Source organism: Hippopotamus amphibius, chromosome 3, assembly GCF_030028045.1.
Source record: "Hippopotamus amphibius kiboko isolate mHipAmp2 chromosome 3, mHipAmp2.hap2, whole genome shotgun sequence".
Lineage (NCBI taxonomy): Eukaryota > Metazoa > Chordata > Mammalia > Artiodactyla > Hippopotamidae > Hippopotamus > Hippopotamus amphibius.
Window position 1 is genome coordinate 158,757,666 of NC_080188.1, and position 19,971 is coordinate 158,777,636.

The following is a 19,971-nucleotide window of genomic DNA, read 5'->3' on the forward strand; positions in this document are numbered from 1 at the left end:
AAGACAGGGCCCATATGAACACGAAGCCTCTCTTTGCCCAACAGGCCCTAAACATACCCAGTCTTCTCCAAGTATTTCCGACAGGGCCTGGGGGCCTTGCCAAGCAATCACTGGCAAACAGCCCCTAAGATCTAAGCTGTTGGTGACTTCAGGCCTTCCATCATGTAGACTCTACCAGTCTTGGGTAACCCCACTCTTCTCTTGTCGTTCTACAGACACAGCCATGACAGTGGTTGATGGAGTATTCAATGCAAAAGCATCTCCAAAGGAAGAATGTGCCCTGGAGATTATCAAAGGGGGAGCTCTGCGCCAAAATGAAGTGTATTATGACAGTTCAGCCTTGACTCCTCTCCTCCTGGGAAATCCAGGGAGGAAGATCATGGAATTTTTCCTCTTACAAAAATATAATATGGAAAGATTTATAAACCACTGAACACTTCCTTAGGGCTGGGCAGAATAAGGGAGCCTGGTACAATTCTGCCAGATATTTATCTGAGCTCCATCATGAAGGCATTGCCCTGGAGAGATAAATGAGTGTTCCCCAGGGGTTGCAAGTCACACATCACATCTCACAATTAAGGGGTTCCTCTAGCACTTGTACAGTGGAAATGTGATTATAATGAATGTCATGAACCAGCAATTGTGAAATTGATGGTAACCACAGCTATAATGACAAGATAGTTATATCAAATTCACCTCATATGTAGTAATGTTATAATGCTTAATCAATATTAATTATAATAAAGGTCACATAAACTTTATAAATTCATACCTCATGACTGTAACTTCAGCTCATTCAGTATGGTTCCATTAAAACCATAATCTATACATGTGAAATTTTTCAGTGTACGTTTCTTATTTTGTGATATGAACCTTTTATCTGTTTTTGAGTTGAAGAAATCACCCTACTCTTTATTTAGTGAACATATGTCTTTACCATTTTGTATATTTCAGATACTCTTTATATTATTTCATATTGCTCCTCTGCGGAGGAAGACATCTGGGTATGAACCACCAGGACAAACCCATAGAAGTGGAGGTCCCTGGAAACCAGAGCCACAGAATCTATACCTGTTCATTGCACTCAGAGTGCAGCAAGCATCTATACTTTACAAACTTCTAATATATTTCAACAGTATATTAGAAGTTTGTAGAGGAGGGATCCAGAGAAATAAATACACCAGCCTCATTTTCTTCCCTCCCTCTGACTTCTTGCTGGTATTTTCTATTAGGTGAACTAAGGGGCAAAGTGCAGGTTGATATAAACCATACAGGTCAGCATACCCATGCACACAGCAGGGTGGAAAAGGATGGAGAGTGTTCGGAGGGATAGATGGAGTATATCCAGCACAAACCCAACACTCCCAAATGTAGGGTTTCTATGGGAAGTGATGCTGGGACATAAGACATGGGCCTGGAAGTGTAGGGTAAATTTTCTTTTCTTTCCTCTTAATCTAAATGGCTGGGCAGCAGAACAGACTGGAGTCCATTGAGCTGCCAGCCACATGGACAAGGAGCTGGATCTGGGAGTGTGAATATGGCTGGACTTTTCTTAGTCCATAACATGGACCTCCCCAGTTATGTCCAGAGCAAGGGAGCAGGAGAGACCTCACTGCACCTGTGTGTAAGAAAATAGACCAAAAACGTGAAGTCTGCTTTCTGACTATATAGCATAATACACACACACGCACACACACACATACACACACTAGTAAAATGAGGTCTAGTAGATGTCTTGGCTTCCGACCAGATTAACACTCCTCAGTCTCCTGTAGAAATGAGGTTCCCTCTTCACAGTGTTTGGTGATGAGACAGAGTGCAGTAATTCCTTTACTGAAGGGTGGGAGCAATGTTAACAGCGACAGAATTTGCTTGGGTAGAGGTTCAACGTCTTACTACATGAGGCTTTCCCCAGAATCCAAAGGGGATGATCTCAGAAATTAGGTCTGAGAACTGAAACCACTGACTCTCATCATTTGCTGTCTTCACTAGCCTGGACATTATGATTCCTTCGTCTTCAGCAGCATGACTTTACTATTCCAAGCAACTTCTGTCCAGGAAGAAAAATGTTGCAAACCCATTTAAAAATGCTCAACTTTTCAACAGACAGCATCAAATGGCTATTGCTCGCCAAGACTCTTTGGAACACTCATGTCAAAACCCTGTCTTCACTGTGCTCACCAATCAAAAATGTTTTCATCATGATCCTTCCCCAATTCTAATCAAGCCTGCACACCGAAAGCCCACCCTAAACTAGACTTTATAAATACCCCGACTTCGCCCTCCCCTTTCTGAAAGGCTGCTAAGTCTCCATCCAAGGTATTACTTCCCCTTACCTGAGTAAGCAAGATGCTCAGCTCTCTGTCTCACCAACAGGCGCTTGCAGTGATCTTTTCAGGGAGCCCTTCCCAAGAGGTCCTCTCAAAAGCCCTCACCCAGCTCCTTACCTGACTCCCCTGCCCCCTAGATACCTGCCCACTCTCTCCAGAGGCAAGCTCCAATTTCAGTGGTACTAGCAGCACAATGGCTTTCGCCGTTGGACAAGTTCCACGTAAAGAAACCTGGCCTGCCTAGCTCACCTCATAATGAGCTCAAAACATATATGTGCAAGGATGTCTGTTTTCACATTGTATGTGGAACCCAGATGTTCATCGCTCACTTTCCACCCACAATGACACGAAAATTCAGCATTCCTTTGTGGATTCCAAAAGCAATTCCACTCTCACTAAACATACTAGTGAGCAATGTCACCTTTTCCTAACATTCGAGAGGGGGTTTACATTCAATGGGTGGGCATCATTTAACTCGAAAGGCCCCTCGGGGCCAGGTCTCTTTCAAAGTGCCTCCTCCCAGCTCCACCTCTTCTGTGACTCAGACCCCAGAGTGCTCAGCTCCCACCCTCCTTCTGTTCCCTCACTTATCATACTAAGTGGATTACGACTCCAACTGGAGGCCGCCCAGCAATATTTTTTTAACAAAATATATTCTCTTACCACAAGGAATCACTATACTAACTGTTAGGAAAATTTATAAGTTAACAAACAGTACATTTGTGGTGAGGGCAAGCCCTAACCAAAACACTGAAAAGGACTTTAATGCCTACCCATAGACTGTCAATACTATGAAATCACGATATCATGATAACACGGGAGGAGGGAGATTCACACGCACTCACATGGAAGGACATTCAAGACATACTGCTAAGTGTACAAAACAAGTAGCCTACAAATATGTATAACATATTCCCATTTATGTTAAAATTATATATAATATTAATATATTATATATATATAACGGGGAGGCTTGTGCACACAAACATGTGAGTGCGAGTGTCTGGAATGAGAGGCTAACTGCATAATGCACTATTCTCAGCCTTGACAAAATTAGGAATGGCTTCCCTCTGCGGGGCAGACCTGTGATTCTTGTCACGGCAGTGTTATGGGTTGAAGTGTGTCCCCCTCATCTCCAGTTCCTCAGAGAAACATTTCCTTCCCTCATGAGTCTGCAGTCTGGGCAGGGCTCAGACAGGACAGCTCACTTCTGCTGCACTCAGCACAGCTGGGCTGGCTCAACGGCCAGGCGCTAGAACCATCTGCAGGCTCCATCGCGCATGCGGATTGTGCCTGAACCGGAAACACTGGATCAGCTGGAGCCCGGAACAGCTGAGAGCTCCTTGGGCGCCTGTAGCTTTCCGTGGCTTCTCTGTGTGGGCTCTCGGAACAGCATCTTCGGCACTGCCAGATTTCTTACGTGGTGGCTCCGGGCTCCTAAGGCCCATGTCCTGAGAGACAGAGCCAGGCGGAAGCTGTATTGCCCGATATGACCGACCGTGTGCTGTTAGTGAAGCAGTTATGAAGATCCACCCTATTGCAGGGAGAGGACATACAGACCCCACCTCTCGATAGAGGGCTGTCATGTCACATCGTAAGAAGAGCATGTGGGCTGGGACCCATATTGGTGGGTCAGCTCCACGAAGCAGGGAAGATCATAAGATGTGTGGGTGCAAGTGAGAAACTGCTGTACCAGACCCAGAATCGGTGGCTTCTGTGGGTGGTACAAACGGGGCAAGAAGCTAGGCTCGCAAGAGCTGAGACCCTGTAGACTGTGGACAAGATGGGGGCAAGAGGCTGATAAGGAGGACAGGAGATGAATGCGGAAACAGGAGCGTGATTGGATGAGGTTTACAGCCAAAGTCAGATTAAAATTAGTTTTGCCTTCAGCCTGAACTTTTACGGTTCACTTTAGGCCCAAAGACATATTAAGACTTCAGCCTAAGTTCAGTAGAAATCAGCTGCTCCTTGATTCTGTTCACTTATTACTTATAAGACAGCCTGGGGAAAGCAAGAGAAGCTATGAAACGATATTAAGGTAGTTAATACACTAAACCTTTGGTCTTTCCAAGGGTGTGTTGGCAAATGCTTAACAACTGGCTCTCCAGAAAAGAAAAAAGCCCAGGTTTGTAGCATTTGCCTATTTCAGTGATAAAAATACCCTCACCATGGCCAATGTGAAGCCACCAGTTGCCACCACTGAATTTGTATTAGAAGAGCTATGCACCACCCGCTCACTCAAACCTGCACAGCCGGCTCCAGCACCCACCCTGACTTTCACTTTCCGCATTCTTGACAGAATTAGTTATTGTTAAAGGCCCAGCTCAATGCCTCTCTCCTCTTCCAAGGACTTGAAAGTAACAGGACAGCTTGTTTCTATCATTGCTGGAGAAGAAAAGGGAACAAGGGCTCCCTGCGACAGGGGATGCTCACATCTTTCAACTCTAAGGGCATCAGCATCTTGTGCGAAGTCATGGCCTTGACCCAAGTGTCTGCGAGCCCTGAGTCTACTTTCATGTTCGCCAGCACTGCACTCCCCTGGGAGTAACTGAAAAACCCCCTGACAGTGGCTGAATCAAATAGAGATTTCTTTTCCTTCTGTAACAGAAGGTCTGGGAAGGGCAGACCAGCAACTCCTTCTATATTTCCAACTATTGATCCTCTTCCTTGTCATTGTGGGGTCACAAGTCAGCTGCTCCACCTTCAGCATCATGCTGTGATTCAGGCCAAAAAAAAAAAAAGAGAAAGTGAAGGGCTAAAAGTGTGCACCAGCTGAATCTGATCCCTAATAAAGAGTCAATGGGAAAGCCCCAGCCAGGACTTCAGCTCACATCCCATGGGCTAGAGTCATGTCTTGGGACCACCCCTCCCTTCAAGAGAGGCTGAGAAATGGAATTTTCAGCTGAGCACATTTCCACCCCGCAAAAAAAGGGGGTTTTGTTAGGCAAACACAAGTGTCTGTGACAAATGTAAATCACCTCAGAAGCAAGTCTGAGATACAGTCAGAGCAGAAGGACACAATCCCTAAGATGCCAGGCTCCTAACCCTGGTGACAGGACCCCCTCCCACTGACCTAATCAGTCAAGGTCCTAATCAGTCACAGCTCCCCCCAGGCCTCCCACCTCTTCAAATTCCCCATTGAGAAACTATGACTCCTTTTCCTCAGTAAAGAATATAATAAAAGGCCCTAGATATCAGGTAGCAGGGAGCCCTGAGGTGACCTCAGAGGCAGTGACTCACACAGACACGGGGGACCATCATCCAGCTGCTGTTTCTGGAGAGCTCCCTCTCAAGGACAGTGAAGTTCCACCTCACCACCAAGTCTGTCCACAGAGGCTGGGCCTTTCTCCACAGCTGGGCTGCTCTAAGCCAGCATCTTAGACCTCCCCTAGAGTCCATGGCAAGCTCCAAAGATTCTCCAGAGCAGTGGCCTCTGAAACTTTGGATCCCACACTTCATCACTAAAAAATGATTAGGCATATCTATTTCTGATAGATAGATAGCCACTATTTACATAATATATGCAGGTAATGTTTACTAGCACAAAACATATGCAAAAATAGAAATCTTAAAAAGACAAGATAAAAAAAAATAAACAGAAACTCTACTATTTTTCTCCCTACACTCCAGTAGTCCCTGCAACACATCCTCTTCAGAGACTATGGCTCTAAAGTTATGTAAGAGGAAGAAGTTATGCTTCAGCATATGTTATGCTACTGACCAGTCCTTTGGGACCTTAGTTACAGGCCTAACCTTCCCCGGGCTCAGAGTGAGCTCCTGTTCCCCTCTGAGGATGCTACATGTTGGGTAGAACCCTCACGCCTTCTGGCATTGCCTGCTGTCCAGGGAATTTGCCAAGAACCCACATGCTTCTTCATTAGTGCCCATCTCAGAGCACTGGGACACATATGCTAATCCAGTCCCAGAAGCATCCCTTAATTTCTCAAGGGCGTTATGTGAATCAAGCTAACTTGCAGCATTAAGGGAAAAGGAAACTCTTCAGTGCTTGTGCTGCCTCACACTGTCACCAGCAAGTGTCAGCCTCTCAGCACCCCTAGATCTCCAGCCCGCCCCAGAGGGCCGCCAGTTCAGGGAGGATGCCAAGGAAAGTCAGATACCCCTTACCTGCTATACCCTCCCCTTTCTAGTTGTTAGACTTTAACTTATTTAACTTCTCTTGTTATTAGACTCACAAGTTTTCTAGTTAGAATATGTCTAAATTTTCTAGTTTTTAAAGGTGAGGGGGGATGGGGTGGAGACAGGGCAGACAAGAAAAAAGAGAATTTTTTAAAACGCAAAAGACCCCGAATAGCCAAAGCAATCTTGAGAAGGAAAGACGGAGTTGGGGGAATCAGGCATCCTGACTTCAGGCTATGCTACAAGGCTACAGTGATCAAGACAGTATGATACTGGCACAAAAACAGAAATACAGATCAATGGAACAGGATAGAAAGCCCAGAGATAAACTATGGTCAACTAATCTATGACAAAGGAGGCAAGGATATACAATGGAGAAAAGGCAGCCTCTTCAATAAGTGGTGCTGGGAAAACTGGACAGCTACATGTAAAAGAATGAAATTAGAACACTCCTTAACACCATACACAAAAATAAGCTCAAAATGGATAAAAGACCTACATGTAAGGCCAGACACTATAAAACGCCTGGAGGAAAACATAGGAAGAACACTCTTCGACGTAAATAACAGCAAGATCTATTTTAATCCACCCCCTAGAATAATGGAAATAAAAACAAAAATAAATAAGTGGGACCTAGTCAAACTTCAAAGCTTCTGCACAGCAAAGGAAACTGTAAGCAAGACAAAAAGACAACCCTCAGAATGGGAAAAAATATTTGCAAATGAATCAACAGACAAAGGATTAATCTCCAAAATATATAAACAGTTCATCCAGCTCAATATCAAAAAAATAAACAATCCAATCAAAAAATGGGCAGAAGACCTAAATAGGCATTTCTCCAAAGAAGACATACGGATGGCCAAGAGGCACATGAAAAGCTGCTCAACATCAGTAATTATTAGAGAAATGCAAATCAAAACTCCAATGAGGTATCACCTCACACCGGTTAGAATGGACATCATCAGAAAATCTACACACAGTAAATGCTGGAGAGGGTGTGGAGAAAAAGGAACACTCTTGCATTGCTGGTGGGAATGTAAATTGATACAGCCACTATGGAAAACAGTATGGAGGTTCCTTGCAAAACTAAAAATAGAACTACCATATGACCCAGCAATCCCACTACTGGGCATATACCCAGAGAACATCATAATTCAAAAAGACACATGCACTCCAATGTTCATGGCAGCACTATTTACAATAGCCAGGACATGGAAGCAACCTAAATGTCCATCAACTGATGAATGGATAAAGAAGATGTGGTACATACATACAATGGAATGTTACTCAGCTGTAAAAAGCAATGAAACTGGGACATTTTTAGAGACATGGATGGACCTAGAGACTGTCATACAGAGTGAAGTGAGTCAGAAAGAGAAAAACAAATATTGTATATTAACACATATATGTGGACTATAGAAAAATGGTACAAATCAACCGGTTTGCAAGGCAGAAATAGAGACACAGATGTAGAGAACAAACATGTGGACACCAAAGGGGAAAGCGAGGAGGGTTGGGGGGGGAACGAATTGGGATACTGGGATACCAAATTGTACACTCTAAATATATGCAGTTTATTGTAAAAAATAAACAAATAAAAAGTTAAAAAAAAAAAAAAGGAAAGTAGGACTTAGAACTACAACGCCCAGAGGCAAAAAAGCCAGAAGAAGCAGACTTAAGTCTGCACAGATCCAGAACACACAGGGTGAGGACCCGGACTCAGAGCAAACAGCAATGCCACAGGAGAAACAAGAGGGGGAAATGGATTCCTAAAAAACAAAAATACCAGAGGAACACCTGCTGAATGGGTAGGCTTTGGAGATGGGAGTTTCTGGGAAAGAAGATAAGGTGACAGAAGCCAAAGGGGAGGGCATATTGGCTCATTGCAGGACCTGGAACCAAAGGGTGGAAACTAGGGACAAGTCAAAAGACACACACCAGCCAGGGGTGAGGCCTGAAGGACCTGGAAAATGGCAGTGTTGGCTGATCTGGGACTGTTGGGTCAGTGTGCTTCTTGACCTCCCTCACACTGTCCTTGACCAGTCCTGTGGCCCCTGAACTCCAGGTAACAGAGTGGACACAAATGCTACCCCATCCCAAAGCAGCAAAGCAGTCCTATCCAAAGACTTTCCCTTTCACAGGCCTCCCTTTCTACCGTCAGGGGTCTCAGTGCCACCCAGTGGCTGACTGTGGTGGTGGTGGAGGACCGCACTTCAGCACAATTCCTTCCCCCCAACTTGTGCCCAGGTACAGCTCAAGGACTACCACCGCCTCCTCACTGCGTGCCTACTTGTGAGTCACCTCCCCGGGTGGATGAACAGACCCAGGGGAGGCGGGGCGGCACTGGAGCATCTGGTAGGGCCGCCGGGACCTGGCTGCCTAGGACAGCATTGGCCTTTAGCTGTGTGCAGCCTGGTCTGTTCAAGAGCGACAGCTAGTGGTCATCCTCAAAACCAAGGTGCTCTGAGCCTCCAGGAGAAAGAAATGTCAAGGTATAGGGAACTCAAGACAGATTTTTTGCTGTGAGTGGAAGCTGGCATATACCCAAAGCCATCCGTGGGTAAAATGGTACATAGAAAACCAACATTCTTTATAGAGATATGCAAAGACCCTGGCCACCTCCCCAGACACATCTCAGGTCACCTGCCATGCTTTGGATTCCCTGAGGACATGGAACTGCTGGTCCTCTGAAGGTACCCTGCTATTCCCACTGTGCCTCTGCTCAGGCCATCTCTTCTGCCCAGAACACTCTTCACTCTCCCTGTAGTCTGCTTAACTCCTACTCGTCCTTTAAGACCCAGCTCAACCATTTCCTCCTCTAGGAAAACGTTCCCCGCTTCCACCAGAGCCCACCCCTCAAGGCTGGGATGGGTACTCTCCCACCCCGCTCCCATGCCTCTATAAATTTCTGTATCTGTCTATCACTTGAATTTACCAACTCTAAATTTACCTTTTAAATTGTCTTGTGTAACCGCACCAAGAGACTTACTGTACTTTACTCGTTGCATCCCTAGTACTGAATACAGATCTTGGTATGTATAAAGTAACATTTCAGAAATAAAGGACTCTTAGACCCTAATACTGGGGAAAGTTTTGGAGGGAATTGAGACCCACAGAGACAAAACAACTTTGCATTTCAGGAGAGAGGTGTAGATGGATCTAAAAGTCATTTCTCCGGATTCCAGACCATTACTCTTTTCACCAAACCACCCTGGTTTTGCTTCCTTGCTAAGGGCCAGCAGCACTGAGCTGTCATGCCCTTAGGAGGGACCCCAGCTCTCGGCAGCTCTCCTGACTTTGCCATCACCAGCAATGCCCTATACCCTAGCTCTATTCCTTCCAGCCCACTTCCTGCCACCCTTTCTCATCAGAACAAACCACTTCTTCGTGAAACTGCTCCAGCAAACCCACTCCTGAGATTTTTACCCTCAAGGAAATATTTTAAGAGAAGAAAACACATAACTGCATTCATGAAGATGCTCACTGGCAGCATTGTAGTAAAAGCTAAAAATCAGAAATGGCCAAAATCTCCATTTAAATACAGTTACTCCATATACTCTCCACGTGAATCAAATTATCAATCACATCATGCAAAAACTAAACAGAGTATCAACACATTGGGATAATTTTTTTACTTCATTTATTAGCCAACACCTCCGTATACTTATTAGGTTCAGGCATGATTCTACTCTATGAATATTAACTCATTTAATGCTCAAAAGAGCCCTATGAGGTAGGTGCAATTATAATTCCCATTATTTATGTCAGAACACATTTGATTTGGTCTAACAGAATATAGAAGTTAAATGGCCTACCAGACACAGTAAGTCTGAATAAATAGGGGGAACTCTGTGAGGCACCTGAGATATTTTTCTTCCACAGAGTAGTGTAACACATATTCTTAAAAGAACCTGGTCAGTTGAGTGAGTTTTAAAAGTTACATATTTTATTAAACACACACAAACACACAAATAATAATAATCATAGATATTTAGATTATAAAAAAATTACATATTTTAATTGCTTCCATCATCTCATGGATGGAGAGGTTCCACACACTTATTAATGTTTTGAAGTGATAATTTTAAGCATTTGTATCCTATAGATATACTTCTGAAATTATATCAGACAAAATCATATCAGATGAAAATTCACTGAAACCACACCTTCACATTCATACCACTGCAGGTCCCAGTGAGGATTCACTGCCTCCACCATTAATAGGTCAAAAGGGCTAGAATAACAGTGACCGCTAACATGTACTGAGTGCTATATAAGTTTCAGATCATGCAACCTTTAAATAATCCCATAGGATAGGGATTATCATTATAGTCATTTTACAGAGGAAGAAACTGAGATGTAAAGAGGTTAAATAATTTACTAACCGTTTTGAAACAGGCAGTAAAGTTGAAGCCAGACGTGGAACTCAGGCAGCTCTCCTTCGGAGCACCTTGCTGCTCTGTAGCCCTGGGCTGCCAATCAGGGCAAAGTGCTTTGGAGTGAGCAACAGGAGGCATCCGATGTGATACATAAAGTAATCTTATTCCAAAGTGGAAAGTTATCCCAGCTCTGAATTTATCATTGCAATTACAGAAAATTATGATATCATGACTCATAGTTATTTTTCTTACATCTGTGAAATGGTATTAACCAGTGGTTAATCATTATCCTGAGCAGTGCTAGAAAGGCATGGGTACCCTTCAATAATAAGGAAATTATTAAACAGATCATAGCACACCAACATTATGAAAGATTGTGACAACCCTAAGAGGTAAAAATATGAAAAAAGGTAAAAACATGAAAACTATTTATAATACAGTATCAAGTGGAAAACACATAATTGTAGATTCACGACATATCTGTGTTTTTAAAAAAAAGATGTGTGCATATGGGCTAAAACTAGAAGGGAGTGTAAAAAATATGAAACTAATTTGTGCTTGGGTGGTAAAATGGGGTCTTTTTCTGTTTTAAAAATTCTTTTAAGGGTATCATATTACCACTTTTACAAAACTGAAAAAAGAAAATGAAAGAAAATCTGAATGCTTTCTGACCCATTTCTCCACGAGTCTGCCTTATTATTAGTCTTCAGAGCCCTGGAATGCTCTCTGCAGAGCAGGCTGACCGCAGTCTAACATGTCAGTGCTCTGGTGAGATCAGTTTGGATTAATTTCGCTGCATCAATTCAAATATTCTGGGTTATGGATAATAGATCGTGCTGAGTATAAAATAGATCAGAAAGGTAAGGGCAGAAATGTGTAAGATGTATAGAAAAGGCTCTGGAGGATATTACAGTTTTGGAATGTGAGGCCATCTGTGAAATAATTGGGATTGTTTAACTGAAGCTGTGGCCAAAAAAATGACGGTTTAAACTAGGAAGGAAAATTGCCAGTTTCAAAAAGAGGGTAACACTATCAAATAACCTAATTTTACCAGAGAGCAAACATCTCTGGAATTACAGTGTTAGTGAGTACAGTTACTATTGCTGGGGCTCTTAGAATTCTTGGCTTAAGACAAAGGTACTGGTTCTGATGACCCAGGCCATCATGAAAAAACAATAGGTAAGTGAAGTAAAGTGAAAGCATGTTTTAAAGAATAGAAGCCTCATATTTTTTATTTTTTATTAAGTGACTTTTAAGGAAATGACTTTTGGTAGCTCAGTAATTTATGTAAGTATATTGTTTTTAATAAATGAGGTGGCTTTTTAGTGATAAACTAAGAGTTCTCAGAGTTCTGTTATTGGACAGCTCACTCTGGGGAAAGCAGGGCAGTGCTTTAATTGAGCCCTAAAAAGCAGTAATTTTTAAAGTTCAGAAAGGGATATGGCATACCTAGGGGCAAGTCATGATGATATCTGACTCGGAGATAAGCCTTATTTTTGTATTCTGGCAGGCCCAAGGGGACACAATCTGAAACAAAGTCTCAAGAGAGAAACTAAGCTGCTCTGAAGATTAGCACAGCTTTTCCTTTTAGTCCAAATGGAGATTGGTGTCTGGGAGGCCCTCCTTTTCTGACCACCTTCCTCTTTGCTTTTCTATCTGTCCTTTCTAACACACACACACACACACACACACACACACACACACACACACACACACACACTCACACACACACCCCCTCCACCCCCACCCCAGGCTTGAAGTTGCATCCTGTCTGGGCCCTTCCAGGTCAAAGTCAGTGAGATGGTCCTTCTCAGGAGCCTTGGATGAAAAGCAACTCGTGCCTTGCTCAGTGCTGGGACCCACAAGAATGGATCCACAGTTAGCTGGGCCTTAGAGTTAAGCCTTTCAGATTCCTAGCAAATATACAGTAGACGAATCTCATGCCAATATTGATCATCTCTTACAGCAGGGGTCCCCAACTCCCAGGGCCTCGGACCACTACCGGTCCACGGCCTGTTAGGAACCAGGCCACACAGCAGGAGGTGGGCAGCAGGTAAGTGAGCGAAGCTCATCGCTCCCCATCACTCACATTACCGTCTGAACCAACTCCCACCCCCATCCTTAGAAAAATTGTCTTCCATGAAACAGGTCCCTGGTGCCAAAAAGGTTGGGGACTGCTGTCTTACAGTGTAACTTGGAGGTTTTAAAACAGTAAAAGGTCCTTTATCAAAATGATGACACAAAGCAACAAAAGAGAAGAGGACTGGACTTCCTAGGTGGTGCAGTGGTTAAGAATCCGCCTGCCAATGCAGGCGACATGGGTTCGAGCCCTGCTCTGGGAAGGTTCCACATGCTGCGGAGCAACTAAGCCTGTGCACCACAACTACTGAGCCTGAGCTCTAGAGCCCGTGAGCCACAACTACTGAGCCCGTGTGCTGCAACTACGGAAGCCCATGCACCTAGAGCCTGTGCTCCGAAACAAGAAAAGCCATGGCAATGAGGAGCCCGCGCACCACAGCGAAGAGTAACCCCCACTCGCAGCAACTAGAGAAAGCCTGTGTGCACCAACAAAGACTCAACACAGCCAATAAATCAAATAAATAAATAAATAAATTTATTTTAAAAAAGAGAGAGAGAGAAGAGGACTGAGGATTCTATCCAGCCAAGAATGTGAAGTTGTAACTCTACTGTTAAGAGAAGCAACCTTGCAAATGGAGGAGTTAAGAAAATATTTATCTTCTCCTGAGGCGTTTAGATTGTATCACCTCTGAGAATGCATATTTGTCCTTGGGATGTTTGTATGGACATCTGATTAAACAGTTACCAGCTAGACACTTGGAAGACTAAAGAGGAAAGTCTGCAAGTCTGCACTGGGGAGACTGTGAACGGGAACAGACTTAAGCATGCCCACCCTGAGCTGCTCTGTAGGACTTGGAGTTCCAAGCTCCCCTCACCACACACCCCTGGTACCTTCTGCAAAATGTGGGTTGCCAAGGCCACCAGGTACTAGCCTGTTGAATGTCCGTGACCTTATTCTAAAATGAATAACAGACTTGAGGAAGGCATTGCTGAGAAAATCTTGGAGGGACAACTTCTTTTGGGTAAGGTTGCCATTTCCCAAAAAATGAATAGGGAGTCATCCAGTAGAGTGGAAAGGGGGAACAAGATTAGAACTAGTAGCACTCATCGGGGGACCCCCATGGGTTAACTAAGGGTTAACTTCTTAGTTCTGTTTCTTGGAGTATAGGAAAAGTCATATTAGCATACAGTTTAAATTTTTTTCTTTCACAATTGAGATTCCCTGTCATTACCCCAACCGCACCATAAAATCTGACAATCCTATACCTCCTTGTGTGGTGTTAAGAAGGGTAAAGCAATAGGGCTCTAAAGCAAAGTGTTTTCTACCCTATATTTAGCCCTTCGTGGGAGCTCATAGAGGACTCAGCATCTATCAAGGAGACCGTATCCCAGAGTTCAGGATATGACCATCAACAAAGGGACCTGGAAATAGAGAACGGAAGCACAGAAGGCTGGCCAGTAAATTCCAGGTGATCAACTCAACAGGGGCCTGGTCTAAATCCTCCTCTTCACTAACCCATACTAGAGGAAGGGAACCCTCAGGTAGAGGTAGGCTGATGATTAGACTCTCCATCTCTACTTGAGTCTAATTTGGTAAAGCAGAGTTTCTTAAATCCATCTTATCCAGATTTTCAAAACACTAGCATAGTTACCCAAATAACTAAATTTATTTTAATTTCCATTGCATTATATTTACTTTCCTTGTGTCATTTATATATTTTTGCAGATATGCTTTAGCTTCTTAAAATTCATTTGGCTTGCTAGAAGTTTATTGCTTCTGTTTTCTATTGGTATTTATACCTCTCTCCATAAACACACACAAGTTCCTGAATTTATTTATGAATAAATAAATGAATTCTACTCCAAATTCCAACTTAATCTATTGCTTTCCCCTTTTATCTCCCTTTTATTCTCACTTCCTTTCTTTGATTTTCCTAACCATTTTTTAGGAATTTATTTGAAAATAAATAAGTGACTAATTTGTTTTTAATCTCCCTTATTTAAGTAATGAAAATATTTAAGACTACAAATATTAAAATATTTAAGATCATGCCTTGGCCATACCGCATAGATTTTGTTCTTAATATTCTCATTTGCATTGTTTTCAAGTCATTCTTTTCTTTAAATATTTATTTATTTATTTATTTATGGCTGTGTTGGGTCTGAGTTGCAGCAGTCGGGCTCTTCATTGCAGAATGCAGGCTTCTCTCTAGTTGTGGTGGATGGGCTCAAGAGCACAGACTCAGTAGTTGTGGCCCGTGCGCTTAGTTGCCCTGTAGCATGTGGTATTTTAGTTCCCCAACCAGGGATCAAACCCGAGTCCACTGCATTGGAAGGCGGATTCTGAACCACTGGACCACCAAGGAAGTCCCTCAAGTCATTCTTAATTACAGATTTGGTTTCCTCTATATTTCAAGAGTAAACCAAGAGAATTCTTTTCCCAAGATGTTGAAGTGTTTATTTCTTCCAACTTTTGCTTTTTTTTAATTAATTAATTTATTTATTCATTTATGGCTGCATTGGGTCTCTGTTGCTGCGCATGGGCTTTCTCTAGTTGCAGGGAGCAGGGGCTACTCTGTTGCGGTACGCAGGCTTCTCATTGCCATGGCTTCTCTTCTTGCGGAGCACAGGCTCTCGGTGTGCAGCCCTCAGTAGTTGTGGCACGTGGGCTCAGTAGTTGTGGCACACGGGCTTAGTTGCGCCGAGGCATGTGGGATCTTCCCAGACCAGGGATTGAACCCACGTCCCCTGCGTTGGCAGGCAGATTCTTAACCACTGCACCACCAGGGAAGTCTCTTGCTATTTATTTCTTACTTTAATGTACTATAGGCAGGAAATCCTGCTGTAAGAGATAAACTTGTTCTAATGTTTGCTTTTTTCCTATAGTCTTTGTATGCACAAAATATAATAATTTTTAATGTGGTAAAATATACATGACAAAGTTTAGATTTAGGGGCACTACTTAAGTAATTCACATTGTTATGCAACCATCTACCATTACCCACTTCTGAAACTTTTTCATCATTCCAAACTGTGCTTTTGGTGTCACATCCAAGAAATCATTGCCAAGGGTCTTTCCCAGGTTGTTCAGTGATAAAGAATCCGCCTTCCAATGCAGGGGATGCAGGTTCAATCCCTGGTCAGGGAACTAAGATCCCACACACCGCTGGGCAACTAAACCCACATGCCACGACTACTGAGCTCAGGTGCCTCAACTAGAGAGCCTGCATGCCACAAACTACAGAGGCCACACACTCTGGAACCCGTGCGCCACAACTACAGAGCCCATGCACCCTGGAGCCTGCGTGCCACAACTAGAGAAGAGAAAACCCGCGTGCCACAATTAGAGAGAAGCCTGTGCGGGGCAATAAAAAGCCCACGCGCCGCAACAAAAATCCCGCGTGCCGCAACTAACACCCGATGCAGCCAAAAAATAAATTAAATAAATAATTTTAAAGAGTAAGAAAGAAATCACTGCCAAATCCAATGTCCTGAAGATTTTTCCCTGTGTTTTATTCTAAGAGTTTCATACTTTTAGCTCTTACAGTTAGGTCTTTAATCCATTTTGAGTTTATTTTTATTTATAGTGTTACAGGGTCTAACATCATTCTTTGGTAGGGTAATACATTTTTAAACAGAAAGCAAAGAATCAGAGAGTATTAGCTCCAGAAGGGCCCCTCCCCATTTACAAATGAAGAAATTGGGGTAGAAATAAAATAATAAGCCAAGCTCACACAACTGATTAAGGGTAGCAGCGGACTAAAAGTCAAATCCTGTCTATTTTCAATGCATTACACTAGACTAATGTTTGCTTTTTTTAAATAAAGTTTGCTTTATGATCAATATAGTGAATTTTTTGATGCCTCATGGGCATTTAAAAATAAGGTACATTCTCTATTTTCAGAGTTATCTGTGTGTGTGTGTGTGTGTGTGTGTGTGTATGCGTGCACACGTTTCTTTCTCTCCATATAGACAGGTATGACAACCTTATTAATTGTATTGTTCTCAGACCATAGTGTTAAGAGCTCAGGCTCTGATGCCAGGCAAACCTGTGTGACCTTGAGCTCACACCTGTAACATCTCCAAACCCCAGTTAAAGAAGGTGTGATATCCCATTGAATACATAGCCCTAAAAGAGATTTCAATCTTCATACACATTTCTTTCTGACTTTCAGTGGAACCCAAATAATTGGTCCACAGGAATTCCTGTTACCATCACCTGTCCTCTCTTACGCTCTAGTGCCCTAAACTCTCAGAACCCTCTCATGCTTCTGTGCCCATAACATTCTCTTACTCTGCCATCTTGGGCTCCCCAACCCCTCTGTCCTCATTCCCATCTCCATGTGTCAAGCTTCAGGCACAGGACCTTGGGCTATTGTCTCTCATCCTGAGGGAATGTCATTTGCCTTCAGTCCCCGTGCTTGAGAATCCATCCTCTGCATCTTCCCCCGCCTACTCCTTGTTCTCTTTCTCCTCAGAGAATTGGAGGTAGCAGTAGGCAGCCGAGAAGATTGTGGCATACTCCCGACATGTTAATAATTGTTATCTTAGCACAGCTGTTTAAAAGTCTCATTACGTGCCTCACATGTGAAGTCTTAGACTTCATGGGAGTCCCATAACTCACCCATTCAGACACTGAATGGACCATTCAGACACGGCGAATTGCACAATGACTGCAAAGCCATTCAGTTAACTTGTCCCAATCCGGTTCCCTCTCCACCATCTTATCCTGAACTTCTTGGGAGTTTCCTGACTATTGCATTTGTAATACTTTCTTTTTAATGCACATGGACAAGTTCCTTTTAGTTTTTCCCCAAATTTCCTAGTTCAGGGGACCAGGAAATAGTTTCACAAGATTCTGCCTGCTATTGCTCCCTTTTTTCCCCAGCCACCCAACCACCATCTTTTCACCTTCCCCAACCCCCTGGCCCCCATCCCATTGTTTCAGAAAGGAGCAAATTCAGAGCCTGACCTCATTCCAGAATTCTGGAAAAAAAAATACCAGTACTTTAGAAGAGCAGAGAGTCTTTATAACCCCAGAATTGGGAAGAGGTAAAGTAAGGAAAGAGAAAATCCTTACACAGAGAACTAGCTGATACACATGCAAACCTACCCTGGGAACCTTTCTTCCAGGTCAAAAAGCCCTTTTTTCTCTTCGTAGAAACTGCAAGGTCTGAATCTGACCCAGAGACCCATTCTTGTCTAATCCTGGAAAGGGATTTTTGACTTGAAACTGCCCGAGAGCTCAGACCAATCGAATAGCGAGAGAAAGGGTGGCTGGGGTGCCCATTGGTGGGAGGAGCTCCTGAGCCCGGCCCTGGAGGCCTCAAGGGTTCGGGGGCCCCTCGGATCGTGCCAGAGAGCAAGAGAGAGGAACTGGGGTGAGCAAGTGTTGTGGCTTTGTCTGCTTCCTGTTTCAACAAGGCTGCTGTGCAAAAAGAAAGACATTACCAAGAAGGGAAATGCTAAGGGGGCCCAGAGCCATGGATTGAGAGCTTGCCCCATCTGAGACCAGAGCCAAGATCTGCCCAGGAGCTGGGGATGCTTTCCTGAGCTGCTTGGGTTGGAGCCTGGGACCCAAGGTAACTGAGAAGGAGGAGGCTTTTGTGTCCAGGTTGGGGACCTCCGACTCTGGGGTGGGGGAGAAGACACTCTGTCTGCCAGCTCCCCTGGGCTGAAGTGGGGGGACACCGGAGCGGATGGTGTAGTTTGAGTGTTGGGGGTTGGGGAACCAGGAAAGTGTCCCGTGTTGATCTCCAGAGGCACGGCTTCCATCGCTCACTGCTCCATCCATAAGATTAGATGAGCAGTGAGTCAGAGGATTAAGGGTTCGGGCTCCCCAGGGATGGGGGTACAGTTTACAGCTCCCTTCACAGCAGGGACCCCATAGCACTCCATAGCCTTCCCAGCAGCTTGGGTGCAGGCCCTTCTCTCCTAGCTCACGCCCAGAGCTCTCAGCTAGGAGGGCCAGACCGTTCATTCATGCAGGAGGCCATTCATCTCACACACACCCAGGAAGTAGGAGCAGAGACGTAGAAAAGCAGCGACAGGCCACTGTCAGGTGAGGGCCGCACCCTGACCGCCCACCCCCACCCCCGCCGTGCCAGTGAGGACAGCCTCCCCCAGCCAGTACCACCTCTTCCCAGAGCTCCAGCTGGGCCCTGTCATGACGCCAAGGGCTGCCTGGGCAGTGGCCCAGTGACCTTTCTTTGAACCACACGGAGACCAGTTCCTTTTTCTTCTACAGCCCATCTCTGTCAGTCAGCAGGCCACATGGCTTCTTGTGTTTAAGCAAACCAGAATAGTCAAGACCTCCCGGAAAGCTGGGTATGATTCTGCGCAGCTGTGCCACACCAAATCCTACCCGGGGTGGGAGCCTGGAGGCCTGGGAACACTCCCATCTCTGAGGAGATTTTCTACTGCAACTCCCAGCTTGGGTAACAAGTGCCAGTGACTGTCCCCCAGCAGGCAGAGCAGGGCAGCCATGTGTTTCAGGGAACGCGTGTAGACAGAGGCCACACACGTATCGCGCCCCCACAGCCCTCAGGAGGATTCCCCACGATCAAGGAACCTGCCTCCTCTACGAAGCCTGAGGGGTTACCTGGAACCAAACAGGGAGGGGACCTAGCACCCCCCATTTTAAAGGTGGGAGGCAGGCAGGCTAGACACCAATTCGTCAACCCCCTTTGCCTTCCTGCCAGGCCTAACTGAGGTGGCGGCTGTATCCGGACCACAGAGTAGTCCTTTCTCCCCGTAGCCCACACCCAGAGGCAGGATGAACAGAGCAACAGTAAATATGATTCCAGCCCGGGACCAGCATCCCCTCCGTGGGGAAAACAGTACCCCTTCAAAGAGAAAGGGGATGAGGGAATTGGAGGATGAGGCATCCTGGGTCCTGGAGTGCTAGGTTAGCTCGGGACCTTTGTCTTATAGCACTGAGTCTTCAATATCCAAGATCAATAGGACAGGAGTAATAATAATCATGTTATTAAGAAAAGCTAACATTTATTACGTGCCATGTCCCAGATGTTTGACGTCCATTTTCT

General features: G+C 44.5%; 1 protein-coding gene across 1 annotated transcript in view; it reads left to right on the plus strand.

Moving 5' to 3' along the window:
• Window positions 1–825, plus strand: part of HSD11B1 (hydroxysteroid 11-beta dehydrogenase 1) — a 34,392-nt gene extending 33,567 nt beyond the window's left edge. Inside the window, exon 6 of the mRNA XM_057727419.1 lies at window positions 216–825. Coding sequence (XP_057583402.1) covers window positions 216–433 — 218 coding nt within the window. The 3' untranslated portion in view covers window positions 434–825. The remainder of the gene's footprint in view (window positions 1–215) is intronic.
• Window positions 826–19,971: the final 19,146 nt, after the last annotated feature.